The sequence below is a fragment of the Rhipicephalus microplus genome, chromosome 5, assembly GCF_043290135.1.
Source record: "Rhipicephalus microplus isolate Deutch F79 chromosome 5, USDA_Rmic, whole genome shotgun sequence".
NCBI classification, from domain to species: domain Eukaryota; kingdom Metazoa; phylum Arthropoda; class Arachnida; order Ixodida; family Ixodidae; genus Rhipicephalus; species Rhipicephalus microplus.
The window spans coordinates 102937049-102959872 of NC_134704.1; the positions used below are offsets into that span (position 1 = coordinate 102937049).

Here is a 22824-nt window from a genome sequence, read left to right on the forward strand (position 1 = left end):
CAGCTTAAATTGAGGACGACAAGTCGAGCGATGGAAAGTAAAATGATCAGTGTAACCTTAAAAGAACAAAAGAGGGCAGAGTGGGTCAGGGAACAAATTGGTATCAACGACGTCGTAGTTGAAATCATAAAGAAGAAATGAACATGGGCCGTGTACATAGCACGTAGGCAGGAAAACCGCTGGTCAGTAATGGTAACTCACTGGATTTCCAGAGAAGGTGAACGCACGAAGGGGAGACAGAAAGTTAGGTGGGCTAACGAGATTAAAAGTTTCGCTGGTATAGCGGAGCAGCGGAGAGCGCAAGACCGGGTTTATTGGCGGATCATGGGAGAGGCCTTTGCCCTGAGTAGACAGGCTCATGATGATGATGATCTACAGCTTCAGCGACTTAGTGGCAGCCTTGTGTCCGAATATGGACCAACATCTGCCGACATTTCACAAGGTGGCTTTAGCATGAAATTGGAATGGTACCTTACAATTAATGGCGCAGTATTGAACGTTAAACGTGGAGCAACATCTGGGAGCATTAAAAGAACATTGACAATGTTGTGCGACGTTCTACACAATTCGAAACATTGCGTCAACTATTCGCACTACCGGGAATCACACAGCTGATTTTCGCGCAAGAAGTCCTCGTGTTGAAGCCATAAAATTAGCTTTGTCGAAGAAACGTCAACATTGGCATGCCCGAAAAGTCCACGAATGGGAAGATATACTACCTGAAAAGAATTTTATGTGGTTTATGGAACACCTGCCATGATTTGAGAAACCGGGTGTAGAATACATTTCTCTCCAACAATATCATGCTCTTTCACGTGTTGTGAATTTACAACTTGAACAAGTGATTGAAATAAGCTTTCGTAATGCTTAAACATGGGTATATGTTTTGTTACAACCTTGCTTCGCACAAGCGCGCAAGCGCCTATAGCACATCAACATATTAAGAAAACAGTAAAGATTCCAAATTAGTGGACTCTTGGCTATTAGGCCTGTCAGTTCGTAGGGCCACTGTCATGGGATTCTATTGAGGAGCTTTTAGAGCCGAGTTCCAACGAACGCAGTAGCACCGGCACCGTAGCGGTGGTGGTGGGTCAGCAGAAATTGAACAAGCCCCAGTACTCGCCTTCAACTAAAAACGAAGAAGGGATCCATGTCACGCCTAGCGGGTATGCAAACTTTGTCTGCTGGAGAACTGCCGTTTTCGAACGTGAGTAGCGGCTATAAGTACTACCCATTTCCCCCGACTCTTCCTTAGATTGATGGCTGTGTTATAATTCTGGAAAGCATCAGAGACAGTCTACGTTGACAGCTTAATGAAGACAGCATCGAGCCCACGTTGTCAGAATAATGTAATGCGTGTAAAAGACGTCCACGTGACGTGACACCACCTAGCTTGCGTCGATAAGAGAAAGCTAAGAAAAACGAACGTAACTGCTATTCGTCTGATTTTTTTTTTTTCGCGCACGAATGTACGACAAATTGAATGTAGCTGACAACAGGAGCATCAAAAGCGCCTGCTTGCAACCAAACGACCATACCAGTGAGATCAAAGCATTCCGAGAACTTGGCTGAGCCGCCGTCTTGTTTGGACAGTAGTGTAGCCTGCATTGCTTTTGTCTATAAGGCTGCCATCTTGAAGCAGTTTGTCTAGCTGGCTAGGAAAAATTCGTAATGAAACTTAAGACGGCTGTCATCCACTTAGCTCTCTATTTAGCCGTCTGCCATGAGTATTGAAACACACGCAATGAAATTAAGGAACGATTGATTTCATCTCGCCTATCCTTTACGGGTATACGTATACATTGACTCATCGCAGTGAACAATATAGGATACGAAGTCAAGTTGGGAATGTGGCCATAAATGTTCAGGCTACTAAGCACAAGCTTCCCACAGACATCTTTGATGATATTGCAAGAAGAAACCACTCAGACATTTGAGCTTGTTTAAGCTGATGTGCTGCCTTCGAAATGTTTTACAAAATGATCTCTTATAGGAGATGGCTTCGCTCTTTCATCAGTCTTCACGACCAAGTGAAGGAAGCTTGTGCCTTACCATCCCTGTGCATTAGTCTGTGTGACGTTTAGTCAGTTAAAGCCATGCGTTTTTTTTTTTACTCTGCAACAGTACTGAAAAGGGTCTGCCTTAGAAAACCCGTGAGACAGGTACTTTAAAGCCCGCTTATCATAGTCATCATGATCACAACCTAATCAGGTACTCTCTTTGGTATAGGCGCTCATGTCGGTAACATTCACAACTGGGAGTGTGCCGGCGATTCCGATGTAGAGGCGGCGGAAGAGTGTACCGCTGAAATGGTAGCTCAAGGGGACTTTCTTTAGTTTATATACATGGTGGTATCATCATTTTTTTTATTGTGACATAGACTCGTATTTAAGTTAGAATATTTTTGCGTGTGTGTGACTTAAATGGTCGTATCATCTGCGCTATGCCTCGAAGGAGTTATGTGCACGTGCGGCTATCACAGGTCTACAACCGATATTACCATGCTTACTAGTGTGAAGGGTCATTGAAATTACTTCGCTTTGTTATGTTTAAGGTGTACCGCAGCTGCAAGAGGGTGATGTATTTTTTCAAAGAGGAAGAGTACAGTAAGGAAGAAGCCGAAAGTAGACATGCTCCTAACATTCCAGGTAATAAATCGCCACTGTTTTATTCTATATGATGGCGAAATCATGAAAAATAGCATTGCTTTGATGTGTTGCGCAGTCAACAGTGCTATTGGACATTTTATCAATATTTTAAGGTGATCAGTAGCGTTCTTTGTAATACGTGATGTTTAACAGCTCAGTTAAACTATTATACACATGGAAGCAACGATGCTGAATCCATAAAGTTCAACAAGTCGGCAGATAGAATAATCTTAAATGATTACATCATAGTTGGTCAGGAGTTCGCGAAAATATAATGGCACTTTGACTCGGGTGAGTCGGTACATACTCGTATTAAGTGCAAATAAACTTAGTTGAAAGTTAGCGTTCATCTGTGTTCTGTGTGTCTCCTGTGTTCATCTAAATTGCACTAAACCTCGTCGAGGTGCAAATTTACTCTAAAGCATCACAACTCCTCCAGACGAAAACGGCGACCCTGAACACAAAATTATATGAAAGTAATGTCCAGCATAGGAGGTATCCGGTATGCTCAATCTCGGTTTTCACATATTTATTTCAATCGCACTAATATATACCGATAGAAGTATAAAACTTTCGTCTAAGTGATATAGCAGTCAATTAAAACAACGTGGATTTAGCTGCACGCAAGGGCAATTATTTGAGCAACGTCCACTTTTGAAAGTTCTCAGTTCTTTTCGAATGTTCCTGCTGCCTTACAGCTTTTACACGTATAAAAAGTTGATCACCAAATTTGTTTTATTTGATGGGTTTAGGCTTTCCTGCGTTATTCTTATATGGTGTCTTGAATTTCTGCTTTGGAGCGCTGAGTTTTGTTTGGTGCGCGTTGATTCGCAATTGATCATATGCGGAAAAAAAGAGAGTTACCTGTCGTGTAAACAGGAAAGCTTCAGTCGTGCTTTTCGTTGGAAACGTATTCGCCAACTAACATGCACAAGGCTATGTTCAGTGGTTCACATTTACTTGTTTTGTTACTTTAGTGCTAATAGCAGGTGCCCATTATTGAAAATGCTTGCTAGAGGATCAAGATATTTCGTTTAAGTTTGTAGAAATGAGATCAAGCGAGGATTTTTCGCGTTCCAGCCAGAGTAAGCACCGAGTGTGGTCCTGCCTCCACTACGCTACCTCGACTGTTCGTGAAGCTCATGGCGCCTGTTCCATCAAAGTAGAACGCTTTGTTAGACACTTGAAGTTGTACCTTCAAACGCGTGACGACAAGCTAGGTTTGGCAAAAGTGTTGTGCGCACCGTGTATGAAATGCTGTAGGCCGGTGTGCTCAGTTTTGAGTGCACGTTAAAGAACCTCGGATGGTCGAAATTTCCGGAGCCTTCCACTACGGCGTCTCTCATGATCATATGGTGGTTTTGGGACGTAAAACTCCACGTATCAATCAATCAAAACGTGTATGAATACCGGTGTTTCTATGACAACGTCAGGGTTCGTCGTTACTACGAACGGGTCGCATCGTTGGAGCGCAATGCGACTGTGTTGCTGTGCACAATATTTTTTTACATAGGCGTCTCTCCTTCAGATCACCAAAAGATGAATTGACAATGTAAAGGAATGTGCGTCTATGCGTTCGCGAGTGTAAATGTATTGTATGCAATTTTCTAATACGCAACATTACTCTTTCTTGATTGATTGATTGATTGATTGATTTGTGGGGTTTAACATCTCAAAACAACTATATGACTATAACGTGCACTCAAATCTGAGTACACGGGCCTACAGCATTTTCGCCTCAAACAAAAGTGCAGGCGCCGCAGCCTGAATTTGATCCCGCGACCGGCGGGTCAGCAGCCGAGTACCTTAGCCACTAGACCACCACGGCGGGGCAGCGTTACTCTTTCCTCACATGACAATTACAATGCGGTGGGTTTACTTCTCGAAACAACAATGTAAATTGGAGAGACACCGTAGCAAAAATACTCCGAAAATTTGGACCATTTGAAGTTCTTCAACGTGCACTGGTATTGCACAGTATACAAGTCTCGAGCATTTCGCCTTCATCGAAATGCTACCACCGCCGCCGGGAATGTACTTCATATATAACAAAACTTTCCCCTCAAACATAAAGCGGCTGTGGATGCAGCTGTCAGCATCTTTGTAATAAATTCTCCGTGCTCCTATCTCAATCACGCTTAGCGCACATACTTAGAAAGCATCACCGCGCGCCAAAGGCAGTATTTTGCGTTCCGTTAGGGCCGCGGAGACTTTGTTGTGCGGCAGTGCCACTACACAGATAGATTCGACAATGTTTGTTCCACAAGCTGCGAAAACAAGGCCCCTCGACCACGGCACACGAGTGTTCGACAGGCGACAGGCCAGGCTCATGTTTTCTAACCCAAACTAATAAAACAACTGTAGAGGGTGCCACCAGCGCCATTACTCCTCATGCGCAGAAGTTTTCCCACAAATGGCCAACAGTGGTGAACTGTCTAACGGCAGTGATAGAAAGAGCGCTAATAATGGAATGAAGCTTTTACGTTGGCGTCTGATGCCTCGTAACATTCGTTGAAGATTGTGGCATGTGTTAATGTAAAGCTTTAAAACAAACATAAGTATGGTGGCACAAAACGTGGCGCCGAAAACAGTCCATTCATAAACTTTTATGTACATCAACGGAACATTTCAGTCGTATGTAAAAAAAAAGAATAGATATTAAGGGAGAATAACTTTAGTTTGTCGATGATTTTTATGCATTCGATCACAGAACTGATAATGAAGTGAGCCGGTGTGTAGTGCATGCTGAAGAAGCTGTTCGACGTGACAAAATATTTCTAATAAATTATATGACGAAAAAATTAATATGAATAAAAATGGAACAAAAAGATACCAGCATGGTGCTCACCTCAGGGGTCTACTTTCTTTTCATTTTTTTTTGGTACACGTGAGCCCCGTGGGCTGAATTCAAAATGGCGCAATATTTCATTGCTTTCGGCAATTTTACAGAGATGACGCTATTTTGTTTGGGACTTCAATGTGACATCTTAAGTTTGATTGCGTTGGGCTGCCGTCGTCCGCAAGGTGCGCTAGAAGGTGGACCCGATTTATATTTATGAATATACCACACGTATGTGCTGTTCCTACTATGTTGATAGTGCAAAAAAGCATATTGTATGAGTAGCTAAGCTTAAGGGCTACAGAAATAACGAGCTTTACTTGCATCGAAAGTGAGCAGTTGACTCCTATTACATGGTGTCTACGTCAGTTGACCACTTCATATCTTTTCAACAAAATTGCGCTCTTTTGTTTATTGCGAAAAGATCGTTTTTTTGCCATATATTACGCCTATTTTTTAATAAAACTTGGTTTCTCACCGAAAATAGATTTATGTGCATGAAAGCGTTAAAAGAACATCTTCCAAAAACGCATACAATCACTATGCAGTGGGCGAGGTTGCATTGAAAGACTGCTCTTTCGCTTGGTGCAAAAGGAATGACATTGTGGACAGTCCTGCCTTGGACGGTGTGAACTTGTTGGTTGAGAGTGGCTCGCTTGTTGGCGTCGTGGGCACAGTGGGCAGCGGCAAGTCATCTCTCCTGTCGGCCATCGTCGGTGAGATGAGGCATCTTAGCGGCTCTATCTCCATCAATGTAAGTGTGTGCGATATTGGTGCTGTTGTACCATCAGTGCATGATTGAACGCTGTAGCGTTGAGCCTATGGCATGGTAGTTGACATCGGCTCACGAACTGGCAAATTCACGCTCAGTATCCAAGCGGTGTAACCACACGACAGATTAGTAATAAAGAAAGTAAAGTTATTGAGGTGACAGTCAAGCCTGACCAAACGCGAAACTTGACTGTGGGCGTCCAGTGGAGTCTTGGACGAATAATACAAGAATTCATCCCCCCACGATGACGTCGTCATATTACGTCACTGTAACATTTAAAAACTTGCGACGATGTTATAAAGCCTTCATGCCACAAGTGTGACGTCACATGGCTTAACGGCGCGTGATTAACTCGTCACAGGACATCGTACTTGGATGAAAAGTGTGCGAATACCGGATACATGGGGCAGTGTGAAACTTTGTTAGGTGCAGAGAGTTTTCGGATATTGGTGGGGAAGGAATATAACATCCACTGCGAAGTAAAAAGAAGATAATTTTTTTCTTCGAGTCGTCTGAGGTAAGAAATAAGAAACATCAATGACAACAATATCTGGAGTGTAACTTCTCAAAGTCACGATATGAATATTAGAGGCGCCGTAATGGAGGGCTCCGGAAATTTCGACCACCTGGTGTTTTTTGATGTGCACCTAAACTCAAATACAGGGGCCTCAAACATTTTCGCCTCCATCGGAAATGCAGCTGCCGCAGCCGGGAGTCGATCCCGCGACTTGCAGGTCAGCAGCCGAGCGCCTTAAGAGCTATATGGACCACCACGGTGGCACTATCGTCTTTAATAAATGCATGGGTGAGCATCGTAGTTTCGCCGCCATGGAAACATTGTCCTGAAAAACTAGTTTATCTCTGAAGAATATTCGCGTTTTATAACAAAAAGACGGGACTATTTGTTGGGCCATTGCAGTTGACTGTGAAAATAACATTCACGCGAGACCCACATGGTTTGTAGAAATTGACTCTACTTTTGCGTAGCATTTCTATGACTATAACGGCTTCAGATAGTTCCGCCGATGTTGTTCAGAGTGAAAAGATGTGAACAATACCGGGACTTTGAAGATTCGGCAGTAGGGTCGAAAGAAAATAGGATGTTTCCGATGTGTGAAAATTTTGTTTCGAAAAATTTTGGCAGATTCCACGTACCTGAGAATCAACGTTATGCGAAGCATGCGGAGGGAATTGACCGCGTTGTATTTTTTTCATTGAGTGACACGCCTTGAAATGGCGCTAAAAATATGTACAAATGTCGCATGAACAGACATATGTTAAAGAGTTGTAGATGTTTACACAACCAGTTGTTTGCACTTGCGCAACGATGTCAATTGTAACATGCATATTAGCAACATTAGAAGCTGATATGACCACTGATGCTCGTGAGGATACTGGCCCTCGTCACTGCTACATAAATCAACTTCAGTGCATGTCAACTATCCACAATTGACGCTAACCCGATGTGATGGCTGTATCAACGGCGTACATATGTTATGTTTATAAAATTGGGTGGGCAGCACCGCAACCACTAGTGACGTTTCACGAAGATCAGCGTCTATTTAAAAAGTAGTTCCGAGACCTGGCATAGCTATGTGGTAAAATATTTCATTGCCACACAGAAGGCTTGGGCTTGATTCCTGCTGGGACTCTGACATTTATTTTTTGCATTCTTCGGGTTGGCGCTATCGATGTCGGGTATTTCTTAATGCTCATGCGTTAAAATTGCCCATGTGTGTTCTCGTTGTTCCTGGGAAGATACTAAGTGGCAATAACCTGTGTCACATACCGGCACACCAGCGGCACATACCCACCTGTCGGTATGTGCCACTGCCTGGCGAGAAGTGTTTGATGACGTACGCAGCAGGATTGTGACATTATTAGGGGCGAAGCTCCTTATGGCGTGGCTTGTGCGTCCCTCGTAGTACGTAACCACCAGTGGCATATACCTGAAATAGGTATAACATTTGACCTCCAAGGTGGTGCCGGTGCGAGATTTCTTCTGTGCGTTGTTTAACAATAAAAAATAGTGCTCGATGTACATGCCAATGGCTGCTAATGGGGAATGAGAGACAGAAGCATTCGGCTTTTAGTCAACGCGCACGCTGCGATCCCCATTAGCAGCCAATGGCATGTACATTGAGCACTATCGGACAAGAAAGGATTGCTAAATTATACTCGCTGGGTGTAACCTCCTTAGTTTTAGAAATGTTTAGCGAGCGTTGAGCAGCAGTGCCATGAATACAATGAACTAGTATATATCATGAACTCGAGATAGTTAAAGGTTGGAAGTAAATACGAAGCGCAAGCCGTAAGAAAGTAAAAGCTGAATCCTCCTGTCTCTCATTTCACATTAGCGGTCACTGGCATGTACATTGAGCACTATCTGATAGGAAAAGGTTGCTACGTTATACTCGCTGGGCGTAACCTCCTTGGTTTTAGAAAGGTTTAGCGAGCATTGGGCCGCAGTGCCATGAATACAGTGAACTAGTATATACCATGAACTCAAGGTGGTTGAAGGTGGGAAGTAGACCCGAAGCGCAAGCCGTAAGAAAGTGTGCGTGTGCCACCTCTCGTTTAGTCCTTGGAATGTCCACTGAATGGCGGTGCTTGTATATGGGGAATATATGATAAAAAGATGTGAGATGGTGGGACTTGGAGTGTTGAATAGATGGACTAACGGACACACAGACATATGCATGGATGGATGCATGAACGGACGCAGGGGCGGATGCATGAACGAACGCAGGGATGGGCGCACGAACAGACGCAAGGACGGTCACACAAACGGATGTATGGATGGACGAATGCTTCGCCCCACTCTCCATCATTCACTCCGTGGATATGCTGCCATTTTTTTATGTTTTGACCAGTGCGTCATATTCGTCAAACCATATCTTAACCTCCCATGCTAATTTTGGTTCACGCCAACTTAAAGGGTGACCATGAGAGCCCCTAAACGTAAACGCGTAAATAGAAAGAAAGATACGCTCGAAGTCACCAAAGTTCGCTAAGAAATGCTTCGCGTTTAATATTTGACCACAGTACATAAAAATGTGGCCCTCATCGATGGGCTTGTTATCGACGCTCAGGGTTTTGTTATACGCTCACGCGCACACTCAAGCATTCCCATGGTGCAAGTTGAAATAGTGATAAAAAATCACCGTTATATAAACAAAGTGAATTATTCTAGAGAAGCTTGCTCGGAAGTGGTCGGGGCGTTTCTTGTCGACACCATTTCTGTAGGAAGGCTTGTGAATGAGCCGGCGCATGGTGTGTACGTCGAAGGCAGCGTCGTAGATCACGTTCCACACCCGCCACTGCACAGTGTTGGCCACGTCGATTGGCACGTTTACCACCTGTCCCTTAGTGTTACACTGGCTGCTGCCATGAGTCAAATGCCGAACACTCATAAATGGCAAACGTGGAGCTATCAGGCGTTCTTGAATGTGGTTGACAGCAGGCAGGTGAGATGGGCTTGGGAGGATATCAGTACCCACGCGTAACACTCATCGTCATAACTTCTCACGTGTTGCCGTGCCTACGATCAGACGAGAGCGAAGTGGACGTAGTCATGAGGAGGCGATCGCGCGGGCCGTCGAAAGCCGATGCCTTGGGTGGTGGCGGGGCATCTAGTGACCATTGTTGAAATTACCGGAGAGGCTACTGGAGCAGCGACCTTGAGCGGCGACCCGAGAAGTTACGCCTGGCAACACACACCTGCGGCCGCCGGACAGGGCTCTAGCTCCTAAAAGAAGAAATAAATAAAATGTCTGGGTTCTTGAGCAGGTGCGTTTATGCGCTGTGTACAGTGATAAATGCAGGTTCTCATGGATGATATAAACAAAAAACCGTTGTTCTGACAGCCTGCGACCATTTCGTATGGCCGCTAGCCACATTACCGGTTGATCTTTGTTCAAAACAAACGCCTATCGTGCATAAGATTGATCAATTATGAAAGGAGTATTGTGAATTATTGAGCTGAGTGCCCCCCCCCCCCACCTTTTTTTGCAGGGCTCAATCGCTATTGTATCTCAAGCGCCTCAAATACTAAACATGAGCCTACGAGACAACATAACATTCGGTAGGAAGTTTGATCAGCTGTACTATGGCAAAGTTGTAGAAGCTTGTCAACTCTCGCGCGACATTAGCAGGATGGCGGCGGGTGACTTCACTGAAGCTGGCGACAAGGTGAGATTTTCTGGAAGTCTGCTGACCGTGTTACTTTGAAAATAACAGTTTTTGCAACAAAATGTGGTATAGTCTCAGAGTGCGACTTGTCGATAATGCTATTCCAGCTAACTATAGACACAAGTGCTGAAGCGTTTGGGTAAAGGTTAAATCAGACATTGTCCCGTGCATACATCAAAAACTTTCTTGAAGAGCTCGCTAAGTTCGAACTAGCAATGAAAGTGTTGAAAACAATATGTATTTTTGGTTTTAGCATATGGGTGGTGCTTGTGACGTGGCCGCAAATATTTCGGAATGTTAGAAACGTTTATGCTTTTTCGGGCTCTTGATATTTGGACTTGGGGGTGGTGCATGTGACATAGATGCCAATATACGAGTTTTAGTGAACACTAACTACAAATAATAGTGTCTTAAAAACAAATAAACAATGGAATTTCTTATCTGTATTTTTCATTCCTGCTGTTACGTGATGTGTTTTTATTCCACTCACATGACTGATTAGGTAGGGTTTATCAGCACAATAGCGAGACCATCATGTCATCCTCACGCTTTAATTATCACTTCAATATAAATAGCTTCTACGACTACAAAATTTTGGGGACCCTTAAGCCTCACCTTTAAGATTTGAACGCGATAGCGAAATCCGGCCCCTAGTGCACCCTTCAACTGCTAAAAGCATACTTATTAATATGTTTTTACATACACACGCACGCACACAATTACGCACACAGTAAATTGGAGCAGCGCGCGCTATTATCGCCAATTGGAGTCGTTTTCGTCGTAACACCTGTCGAACAAAATGCGTTAAAGAGGCCGTGAAACACTTTTTCAAGTAACCATGGAGGGAATTCACCAGAAGAGCTTATTGCCTCATGAATGCAATGCCGTAGAAATTTTAAGAGTCTGTCCAGTGTGAGTGGAGTTACAAAAATTTATCGCATGCTGTAATTGCATTATCTCTTCTCTCGTCCCGATGAAAGCGCTGGAAGTTAAGCAGGGAGGAGTGGCAGGGCAAAGAAACTACCGCGCCTCGTGACCTTGAGCAATTTTTTTTTCTTCGAGCGCGCGGCTTTTTCAGTGTGGTGCGTGCACGCGTGGACGAATAGCGGCCTCCCGAGGCTATCTCGGTAACTTGATTTTTCGGTCACCGACGCACAGACGACTTTTCGCTCACAATCAACGGGGCCGACGCCGGCGGCGGCTTTTCTGCGGCATGAGCTCTCTAATGCTATCGCGTTAAAATGCAGGGCGAAATGTTGAGCGGTGGCCAGAAGCAGCGGGTGGCACTAGCGCGTGCTGTCTACTCGCGCAGCGACATTTATCTGTTGGACGATCCGACCAGCTCTCAGGATGCTCGTGTGACGAAAGAAATCATGCGGCGAGTACTGGGACACGATGGAATCCTGGGTAACAAGGTGAGGAGGCGGCTAATTAAGGGTGCTAATAATGGTAAGGAAAGCTGAATAGAAGGAACACTCTTGCGACCCTGCTTGTAACCAATATTTAAACAAAAAATGTCCCTACACGAGAAAAGCTGATAAGAAAGTGTTCGAGAGTTTTCACCAGAGCTCACACAAACCCGCAAAAAAAGATTTTTGGCACCAAATGGACCTTATACTCAGCTATCGCTTTCAAGATATTCCGTATACCAATTTAAGATCTCGTTGAATGACTCTCTTATTTTTCGAAAGAATATTACAGGGACACTGAAGTGGTTTTTCATTCTCAAATTAATTGTGAACTTGTTATTTGCGACTTTTTACAACATGCCACTCAAAGCTTTTTTTCGCGATGTTCGATTGAACAACGGGGCTATAAGTGAGCAAACTTTCATTCGGGGAACGCCCACAACTTGATCTTTGTCTTGATCTTCAAGTTTGTCACATGAAATTACGTTTCACATTACAAGCTAGTTTAAAAAAAAGTGCCTTATTGTCCCTTTAAATAGCCCGACTTCTCTCATTCGCTACACTCGAGCAATTTACACATATAACTCTGTGAGCTTGCGTTATGAACCTTCGTTATTAGTTTTGTAATGACCCAAACTATTAGTATAGTGTTAAAATAGCTGGCAATTTGGAAGGCACAGATAATATTTTGCAAGATTTGTACGTGGACGTTCGGCAGGGTTGGAGGGAGAGTAGGAGGAAGAAGAGGTTAGAAATAAAGAAGATGGCTGACACCCCAGCCTAATACTGTGTAATATTACAAATTGGCGCAGCCGCGTATACTTTCTGTGCAGACATTCAAGATGTGGGTGGACTTTTCACCATTGGAGCAAATTAACGCGATGGCATCCGGATCTTGACCGCAACGCCTCAAGATGAAGAGGAACTAGCTCTTCCGGAAGCAGTGAGCACTGACGCATTTGTTTCCTATATAAACACTAAAATGAAGCTCACTCCAGACCATTTACTTGCTAAAAGAACGGTGAGGATCAACATGAAACTTCACGACTATGAGAATTTCGTGCTGACTCCAGTAAGAAACGACGTGAAGCCTGCTACTGCTGCTTCACCTGAGAGTTCCGTCGAGCTAATCAACAAGTTTCTTGAACTGCACCAAGAACAGAATAGGCAGGAAAATGATTTAATGCGCTTGCTTGTAAACGCGACGGAAAGATTAAGCAGACCGAGTCGCGAACACGTGAAGCCAGACATGTTTGACGGAGAGTCTAGTAGTCCCGAGTCCTGGCTCACGTTTTACGAGTATGCATGCAATGAGAACTACTGGCACAGCGACGAAGATAAAGTGAAAAATATGCGACTATTTCTATCGGGCGTAGCAAAGAGTTGGTACGAACGGCGTCTCAACGCTCACAGACACAAACCATGGATAGAGTGGAAAGCAAGCTTTCTGAGCTTCTTCAGCGAGAACAAGGTATTGCTATGGGACGAAGCAATCACGTTCAAATACAGGTCTCAATCTGCACTCAGCTATTTTTTATGAGAAAAGGCGCTTGCTACAGCTGGCGGACTCATCTTTGTCTGAGACGTCTGTGGTTCCGCTTATCATTCATGGTTTAAGTCTGGACCTCCAGAAGCAACTACAAATGCGAGAACCCAAGACGGTCGAAGAACTTCTGCAGGGAATGCGAAACCTCTACCTCCAGGACCTAGGAACCCAGCGTCAACTCATGACACCTGCTGCAAGAAATACCGGGGCCACACGAGCTGAGGAACGACGCCCGCTTGCAAGCTGGAGACCTACTGCAACAACCATATCCTTTTTGACCGCCCCGGGAGGCTGAGACCTGGCGAAGAGCTAGATGACGTAACAAAAAACTAAATAGAGAGGGTCTCGGCTTCCACCCGATGACATCAAGAGAAGCTGTTTCTTTGTCTCATACAAGTCTATTGTACATATTCGTTTTTGTGGATGGAAAGGAACGGAGTGCGTTAGTTGACAGCAGAGCAAGGGTCATGGTTATTAACGCAAATATTGTTGAGAGGGCGAAAGTAAAAGAGGGAAGACCAGTAGAAGTACAAGGATACGATGGAAGACGAGATTTTCACGATAAGTGGACTTGTATAACGATATCATGCCTCGGCAACACTATCACTGCGCAAGCACTGGTACTCGACGGAGTTCCGTATGAACTACTGCTTTCACGTCCAGTCATCAGTGCACTTCGCCTTAATATCTACTGGACAGGCTAAATTACCACAGAAGAAAAGCGTCGCGCTATCAGCGCTGCAGTTTCGCCTTCAAGGACTCCGCGGGAACCATCGTCAGGTGAAGATGTTAGGACGCTTTACCCGGAATCGCTGTGCCTGAAAGGATATCCTACAGCAACTACAAAGTTTGAGGTTCCATTCCAGCTCAGTGATGTGACGGTGGCGAGAAAAAAGCCCTATAATATGTCACGAGAGAAAAAAGTGTGGCTTCAGAACGAGATTCAAAAGATGTTGGATGCGCAGATTCTTCGTCCATCTACGTCTACGTTCGCTTCACCCATCACCATTGCACCAAAAGAAGATGCAAGTCTTCGGCTCGGCACGGACTACAGACAAATTAATAAGCAGACTGAGCTTTTTCTGTTTCCTATGCCGCGTATAGACTCTATCTTAGATGACACGGGTAGCTGCAGAGTTTTCTCGCGCATTGACCTATATTAAGGATTTTGGCAAGTTCCGATTTCTGAAAAGTGCAAGAAATATTCTGCCTTCATCACGCCCTTTGACATCTACGTGTATAACCGACTTCCATTTGGATGGAACAACTCACCCGCTTGGTTCCAGAAAATGATGAACGACGTCTTGCGTCCGTTTATCGGGAAGTTTTGTAACGTCTACATAGACGATATAATAGTATACTCCCGCAACAAGGAAGGACACTCAAACCATCTGGCCAGTGTACTTCAAGCACTTTGTGACGCCGAGCCGAAAATTAATGCCAAGAAGAGTGAGTTTTTCCAAAGTAAAGTTGTGTTTCTTGGAAGAGTATTTGACGGCCAAACCAAGACAACAAAACAGGAATCAGTCAAACGAATCGCAAAAATGCAGAAGCCATATGACTTGCACTCTTTGCGGGTATTTCTGGGTTTTGCAGGGCATTTCCGGCCATTCATTAGAGATTATGCGACCAAAACCAAATGCCTCACAGAAATGACTAAGAAGAATGTGCCATTTCAGTGGACAGCAGAGTGTGAATATGTTTATCACAGCCTTGTGACCATTATTTCATTGGATCCGGTGCCTGACTCTTCCAGACTTCAAGTTGCCCTTTGAACTGAACACCGATGCTTCTTATTATGGCACAGGCGCAGTGCTTTACCAGAGAGATACTGACTCTCCACGGAGCCGTCAACAGAGGGTCGTCGGGTACTATTCGTACACCTTTTCGAAAACTCAGCTGAACTACACGACTACAGAGAAGGAAGCCTTGGCAGTCTTGATGGCCGTACGCTATTTTAGACCTTACCTGGATGGCAGGAGCTTCAAGCTCTTTACGGATCACCAAGCCTTAACGTACATCCTTAACCTCGCCGAGCCTCGAGGAAAAATTGCTAGGTGGGTGAGTGATCTCCAGCAGTTTACTTTCATGGTCCACCACAGGCCTGGAGAACACCTCAAGGACGCAGATGCGCTTTCAAGACTTGCGGTAATTCCTGATCATAAAAATGTTAACGCAACGTTGTTGTTCGAGGGAACTGAAGAACTTAAGTTCCATAACGGAAAGTTCACCGTCCCAGAAACAATGGTGCCTCGAATTTTGGAGCTCTATCACGACTCCCCACACTCAGGTGGACATGATGGCTTTTGGAGGACATATCACAAGATTCGTCAGCGTTTCCCGTGGAAACACATGAGAGAGGACGTTCAACGGTATGCTCAGTCTTGTCATCAATGTCAAGTTCACAAAGCCAGGTACCTTCAGAGAACAGACGAGATGGTTTTGCCTCAACATTCCGACGTACCATTTGAAGTCATTCATCTGGATTTCGCAGAGCTCAAGAAGAAGGCTACAGGAGTAAGAAGAACGCAGTCTTTCCTAGTGGCAATAGACCAGTGCACAAGAATAGTGGCTGCACGGCCGGGAAGGGAAGACGCAAATAGTGTGATTGCTCTTTTGAGTCGAGAGATGTTCAAGAATACGAAAATAGTAATATCAGACAATGGGCCAGCGTTTCTCAGTCAGCGTTTGCAAGATTGGGTGAATGAACGAGGAGTTGTATTGCGACGCTGCGCTCCGTACCATCCTGCAGAAAATAGCATGGCTGAAAGAATCATTCGGGATTTGAAGCAGTTCATTTCAATGAATCCAGGTTTTCAGGGTGGATGGAAGTGCAGTTTGGAGGCAGCTGTCGCTCATCACAATCGGTCGCACACTGCGAGCACCGGCTGTAGCCCATATTTTGCAGCTTTCGGAAAGGTACCAGTGCTTCTTGCTGATCAAGAACTTTGCATTGCATACCGCCTGCAATTGTGCGAAAAACGAAAAACTTCGGAAGCCTACCAGCGATACTGGGAAAGTACGAAGAGAAACCTTGACCGTCGCCACAACACGTGGATACCTCAGATACAACTGAACGATCTGGTGCTTGTCAGAAAAGGCCTTCCTGGCCCAAAGCAGGTGTACATGGGACCTTATCGCGTGGTGCAGATCGCAGTGCAACATGGCGTTCTCAAAAGGGTCGCTTACAACAACGATGATGGTGTACTGGAGTTTGCGACCATTGGAAACGTTTTCATGTATCACCCCAGGAGGGATCAGTCTTCAAAGAGGGGGAATGTACGTGGACGTTCGGCAGGGTTGGAGGGAGACGAGGAGGAAGAAGAGGTTAGAAATAAAGAAGATGGCTGACATCCCAGCCTAGTACTGTGTATAGGTATAGGTTACACGATATAGGTAACTGTTGTATTGCAAGGCAGAGGAGAGGGTGTTTTCCAAAGTATTACAGATGCTTTATAAAACTCCTATGACAGTACGGCTCCTGTTTTCGCACACGAACTACACGTCAAAGCGGAAATACTTCTCCACAGTTAACGTGATACTGTACCGAAGCAACTAATACCAAAAGGGCGTTAACCTTTTAGAGTATCGACTTGGCGACAGGTGCTTATACTACATAGTCTTAGTGCGTGCTAATTCCTGACAAACCTATTCTTTAGAAAGCGAAACAGATGCACTTAGTCTGATTTGTTCATCACCGAACTAGACGGGCGAAAATCGAAACTGATTGCGCAAGGCACGCATGAAGCGCGACAGTTGCACTATGTCAGACGGGAACTACCCGTCTCATGGGAGCGAGAAAATTTGAATGGCAGCGCACCGTGGCCGTATGTTTTCGTGAGAAGCGGCAAGTGATGTCGCTTACGCCTCATTCACCCTAAAGAATACGCTTTTTACAGCCACCTGAATTCTCCTGTCACCCAAACGCAATGTCTTTCGCACCGGACACGCACCGCACTGCCGCATTCACCTAATATAGCCATTCTATAGTGCGGCATCTGCCGCTTGAGCAATCCACCACGGGGCGAACGCAGAATGGATACTGTTGCCGCAGCTCGCAGACGCGAGTATGTATTGAAATCAGGTCATGCAGTTTTCGATCTTTCGCGCACTTGCACGTAATACCAAATTTGGCATATCTGAAGCTGACGAAACGGCCACGGGCGCATCATGAGTGTCACATGTAGTCATGTTGTCACATGACGCGCATGTCGTGATTATATTGTTGGATGTGTCATTTACCTATGTCTTCCGTTTGCGTCACGTAATACCAAATTTGGTACATGCGAAACTAGCGAAACGCCCGCGAGCGCATCATGAAAGTATCATGTAGTCATGTTGTTACATGACACGCATCTCATGATTATCATGTTTTGACCAATCGCATGCATTCGTCATCCATTCACGTACCGCAATACCAAATTTAGTGTATGTGACGCTAGCAAAACGGCCGCGAGCGCTTCATAAGCGTTGCATGTAGTCATGTTGTCACATGACACACTTGTAATGATTTTCATGTTAGGGTCTGTCGCTTGTGTTCGCCGTGCAATCATAGCATGCCACACCAGTTTTGCAACATGTCCTGTGAACAAAACCACCGCAAGAGCAGCAGGAACATGAAATGTAAATCATGACATTCATGACATAGATGTCATGATATTCATGTTAGGACTAGTAAAACATGCTCGTCATAAAGTCATGTTATGCCATACCAAGTTTGGTATCAATACTATTATCTAAACGGCCAGGAGAGCTTGAAGTCGTAGGCGGCTAGATAGATATGCTTAATGTCGCCGAAGTTCGCTTAGAAATGCTTCGCATTTAAAAATCGTTGATGCCAGTGGTGTCGGCCGGTCTTGCTATGCAAGACGGTGACATGCTCGGTTACGCCAATTTCTTCCTCTTCCAGGAGATAGGGACATGAAGTATATATACTACACACAGTGAACTAAATTCTATTTGGCTACATTCAGTTACATGCACTGTGGCATGACAAGTGAGTCGGTCTTGGCCGCCATTTTTAAAGCTCCCCGACAACTGATCCCACTAGTTCTCGGCGAGCTGATCCGGTGGCAGACGCCGCCAAAAACGGTCCGAGAGCGATCGGCGGGGAGCAGGCCCTTTCGGCGTATCTCGCCGCCGCCGAACGGCCTTCAGCGGCCTTATGGCGGCCGGAATGCTCAGTGTGAACGAGCCATTAGGCAGGCGCATCACCTTACTTTGTGCGTAATGCGTCGTGCCTGCCTGCTGCTGTAGAACGGTGCACACGAAACTCGGAATAGCAACTTTCGCGTTGTCTGGGAAGCACAAAACTCTGGGCCGACGCATATATGCGGCAGTTTTTCTTACAAAATTATTTTTCGTGTCTCTTTATAGTTCATCAAAGAAAGAGATATGCACAACCATTCGCACACAAACACTAAGCTGTCTGCTAACATTTTTCGGAATGCTTGCCGGTTTTTTAGCAGATCTTGCTTTGGGGTCACTTCACTCAAATTTCGTCACTTCTATTTCACGTGCCATGCCTGTGTTACGCCGCAGTTCGTGCACGCCGGGGGCGATGATAAATATCTCGAACTATATTTTGAGCTAACTTTTGCATTGCTAAAAAATTAGCATGCCATAAATTTGCACAAATTACACATTTTTAATTAAACGCCTGCTCTCAATTTCGTGAGTAAAAGGCAATGAACGAATTCTAGCTAATTAGTCATAAACGTGTTATATCAATTGCGACAAAGTATTTGCACCTCAACATAGAGTTCGTGCGCAGGGGCGACAGGAGCCTTACCGTCATAAGATTTTTATGAACAAACTATATAACTTAAAAACACCCTGTGTAATAAAATGCTTCAGCGAAAGACCAGTTTTGGTTCATTTACTCAAATACATGTTAAGCCTAGGTATAAATATATCAGACCCTTGACATATTGCTTTAAATAATTTATGTGACTTTGTTATGTTAATTTTGTGGAACATTCTGAAAAAAATTTTGATGTTAGAATCATGTGCTGTCGAGTTTGCTTAACGTTGTACGCTTCAAGTCAAGTGGGACGACCCAGCTAAAGGTTTGTACTGATAGAAGTTTGAATTATTCATTCACGTCAACGCACCTGACGTTGAAATTCCTAGCTTTGTTTAGGTGATTCTGTACAAATTTTTATTTTGTTTTGTTAGAAATGGAGACGAAAGGACGAATAACAATTTTGTGCAGTGACATTCACTGCACTGTTATTTTTTTCACAGACACGAGTCCTGGTGACGAATAACTCAAGAATTCATTTGTCTCCAAATCAATGGGTGTTGATGCACGGAAAGACAGCATTCACGTTTCGTGATTTGAAAGACCTTAAAAACCACCCTGATGCGCCAGTGGAATTGTTTGAGAAACCGACGTCGAAGCGCCTGCCGGAACGCGCAAGCAGCATGAAGTAAGTCCAAAGCAGATGGAGCAATTATAGGCACTGGTTCTTTTTATTGCTTTACTGTAAACACTGTACGCATTATGACGTGTCCAAAACTTGTCAACACAAGCTCCTGTATTTCGCTCATCTTTCTGTGCTGCATACGCAATAGTTTCTTTGGCTTTACAAGCTCCAATCACAAATAAATATGAAGCAATCCGTTGGGGCAAATCCAGATATATTTTGACTACCTCGGTTTCCTTAAAAGGGCCTTATCATGCTTCTTTCGGTGCGGTCAAATATTGAGGCCGGTTGGTATTGGGGGCTCCTGGAAACACGCGAGCCAAAGATGTAAGCGCGGTACATGGGCATGCAAAATTATTTTTTTACAGCGAAAGCTGTTATGAGATCCCAAGGCGATAACAGCTTCCGCCTTGGGATCTCAAAGGAACTCAGTAAATAATAAAAAACATTAAAGACACAATAAGATTCGGATATACGTCCCCTGCGTGCCAGCCCAATATTATATCACTGAGCCACGCTGGTACTTGCAACTCGTTTGCAAACTGGCCATATGGAGGCTTGATGTCGATAAAAGATCGCGTTATTACAAGTACTAAAGTGTTTTAGATCAGCAAAGGAAAAATAGGGCGTCATACAATTTGAATGGTGCAATGATCGGGTATTCCAATGCTCAAAGGCATTACAAAAGCTTGTTTTTGATGACCTATTAACTGTGGCGCATACGCACTTCGTGCATAATTCTTTATCATCGTCAGCCACTACGTAAAAAAGTTCCACAAAATTCCTTCGAAGTGTGAGGCGGATATCATGCTTCACTGAAGAATGTTGAAGAATAGCATATATAGTGTATGCTGACATAGTACACAAAATTACTATTATTCACGGCATAGTGCCCAGCCGCAGTGGTCTAGTGGCTAAAGTACTCGGCTGCTGACCCGCAGGAAGCGGGATCGAATCCTGGCTGCATCGGCTGCATTCTTTATGGAAGCGAAAAAGTTGTAGGCCCATGTGCTCAGATTTGGGTGCACGTTAAAGATCCCCAGGGGGTCAAAATTTCTGGTGCCCTCCACTACGGCATTTTTCATAATCCTATGGTGGTTTTGGGACGTTAAACTCCATATATCAATCAACTAATTATGGCGTAGTGGGTACCCAGCAAATGTGCTTGCGGAAGTTACCCAAATATTTCTGAAAAAAGAAAGCCTCTGAAAGGTAGTTATTGCAGCTTTCGCTGTGACTATGCTGCGCGTTGCGCGCAAGTCTGGCGGTTTTTTCTTTCAATGTCAGCTATAGATCATACCTTCGTATTTCTACGCATATAGAAATTTAACAAGTTATGAAAATACGGTACGTAAAGAGTGTAGGACACTACGGTAGCGCTCCTGCTTTGCAGTGACAGTGCATCGCCCGGACAACAGGTGTCTCCTGTTATGACCGTCACCAGCATAGGGGTTCTCCCGGTGACTGCGAACCCAAAAACTGGTTCGTTGACGCATTTTCAGGAAGGGCATGCACCTGCAACAGACTGAACACCTCGCAGCCAAGGAAGAACAAATGTGAAGAAATATTGAGGACGCAACCCACATAGATGAAAATAAAAGGGGACAGGATGGGGCTTATTTCCGTTTATGTCAGCTGCACCCCTAACATTTTTTCCGAATGAAACAACTAATTTAGCAACACGTCTTAGTGGAGAAGAAATGTGTCGATAGAACGGCTTTGCGTAAAAAAAAACAACGAGACAGCAAATGTTATTGAGACCCGGCTCCGAACGAGGGACGAGGCATTCGTCGAAGCCCATCGTGGTACTGCTGCCTGTGGTGGCAGCTCAAGAGACTCCGATTGCCACTGCACTTTTTCACAAGAGCGCAGCCACGGGAAATTCACAGTTGTGCCCAGCGTTTATCACTCCAATTTTTACGACCTCTCCCACCTCCCATTTCGGACTCTCACCTCCCAGATCCTTGCCAGAAGACTTCTACGACCATGCCGCGCCAAGTTGCAGGACCATTTGCAAAATTTCGGTGCCGTGTGTAATATGTTGATGCCGTGCGTTCGTGAACCTATTTTGACACTGCTTTCCAGTGAGCCCTCTTCATGTGTTTTGTGTTATGTTTTTTGTGCTTGGCGTGAGTTACCCGGGCCACCGCAAGAAGCAGCCAAGTTCCCGTCCACGCGCTCACGATTACACTGAAAGTAAGGAGCGTGGTAAGAGAGAGGGAAACGACGTTATTAAGGGCATAGAAAGGTCGTTGAATTGATCTTAGCAGTGGTTCGAAGGGTGGTGGCCAAAAGCTTGCCACGACCGCTTTGGTCCAAGGCATATGTGTTAAAAATAATTAGCTGCGCATCTGCAAACCTCGCTGCAAAAGTCGAAAGACGATAGTCTTCTGCCGGCTGTACTACACAAGTCCCGGGGCATGTCTTATAGAGTGGGTGGAAATTCGTCAAGCAACAACTTATGTTTTGCCTTGCCTCAGGCGCCTTCTCTATGTCGAATCAGCCGCATCTGGCTGGCAATGATAAAGAGAGAGGGCAATGCGTGAGATATGGACGCAATCTGGCAGTGCCATTGGGAAATATTAGCTTGTGAAGAACCCAGGACCACTGCCAGGTGGCAGCACCATATCGCCGGGAGAGGGCTTTTTCGTGCATGAAATTGCATTTTCAGTGCAGCCTAAGGAACACTAGGGTCCTTAGAATTACGTATTTATATATTATCTATAGTAAAGAAACACGCCATCGAATACCTTCGTATTGATGTTGCACCTCAGATATGAGTATTGACAGCTTTTTTGTGGACAATGTTCACAAGTATGAACACGGCCGCCAGTTCAATGGCTGGGCGTCCAGCAAATGCTTAGACTTTGGCCGGGTGGCTGAATTGTGTGACGTACTGAAATACAGACAAAAATTTCTGCGTTCAGGTATCCCAAGAAATACTAATATGCTCAAGGTCACGACGTGCACGTGACGTAACTCCTTTCCCCT

At 44.7% G+C, this 22824-nt stretch overlaps 1 protein-coding gene across 1 annotated transcript in view; it reads left to right on the forward strand.

Moving 5' to 3' along the window:
* The window catches only part of LOC119173771 (ATP-binding cassette sub-family C member 4), a 124246-nt gene that overhangs the window by 74740 nt on the left and 26682 nt on the right, over positions 1 to 22824 (forward strand). Inside the window, exons 13-17 of the mRNA XM_075895835.1 lie at positions 2555 to 2648; positions 6036 to 6241; positions 10274 to 10450; positions 11698 to 11865; positions 19652 to 19836. Of these exons, the coding sequence (XP_075751950.1) occupies positions 2555 to 2648; positions 6036 to 6241; positions 10274 to 10450; positions 11698 to 11865; positions 19652 to 19836 (830 nt within the window). The remainder of the gene's footprint in view (positions 1 to 2554; positions 2649 to 6035; positions 6242 to 10273; positions 10451 to 11697; positions 11866 to 19651; positions 19837 to 22824) is intronic.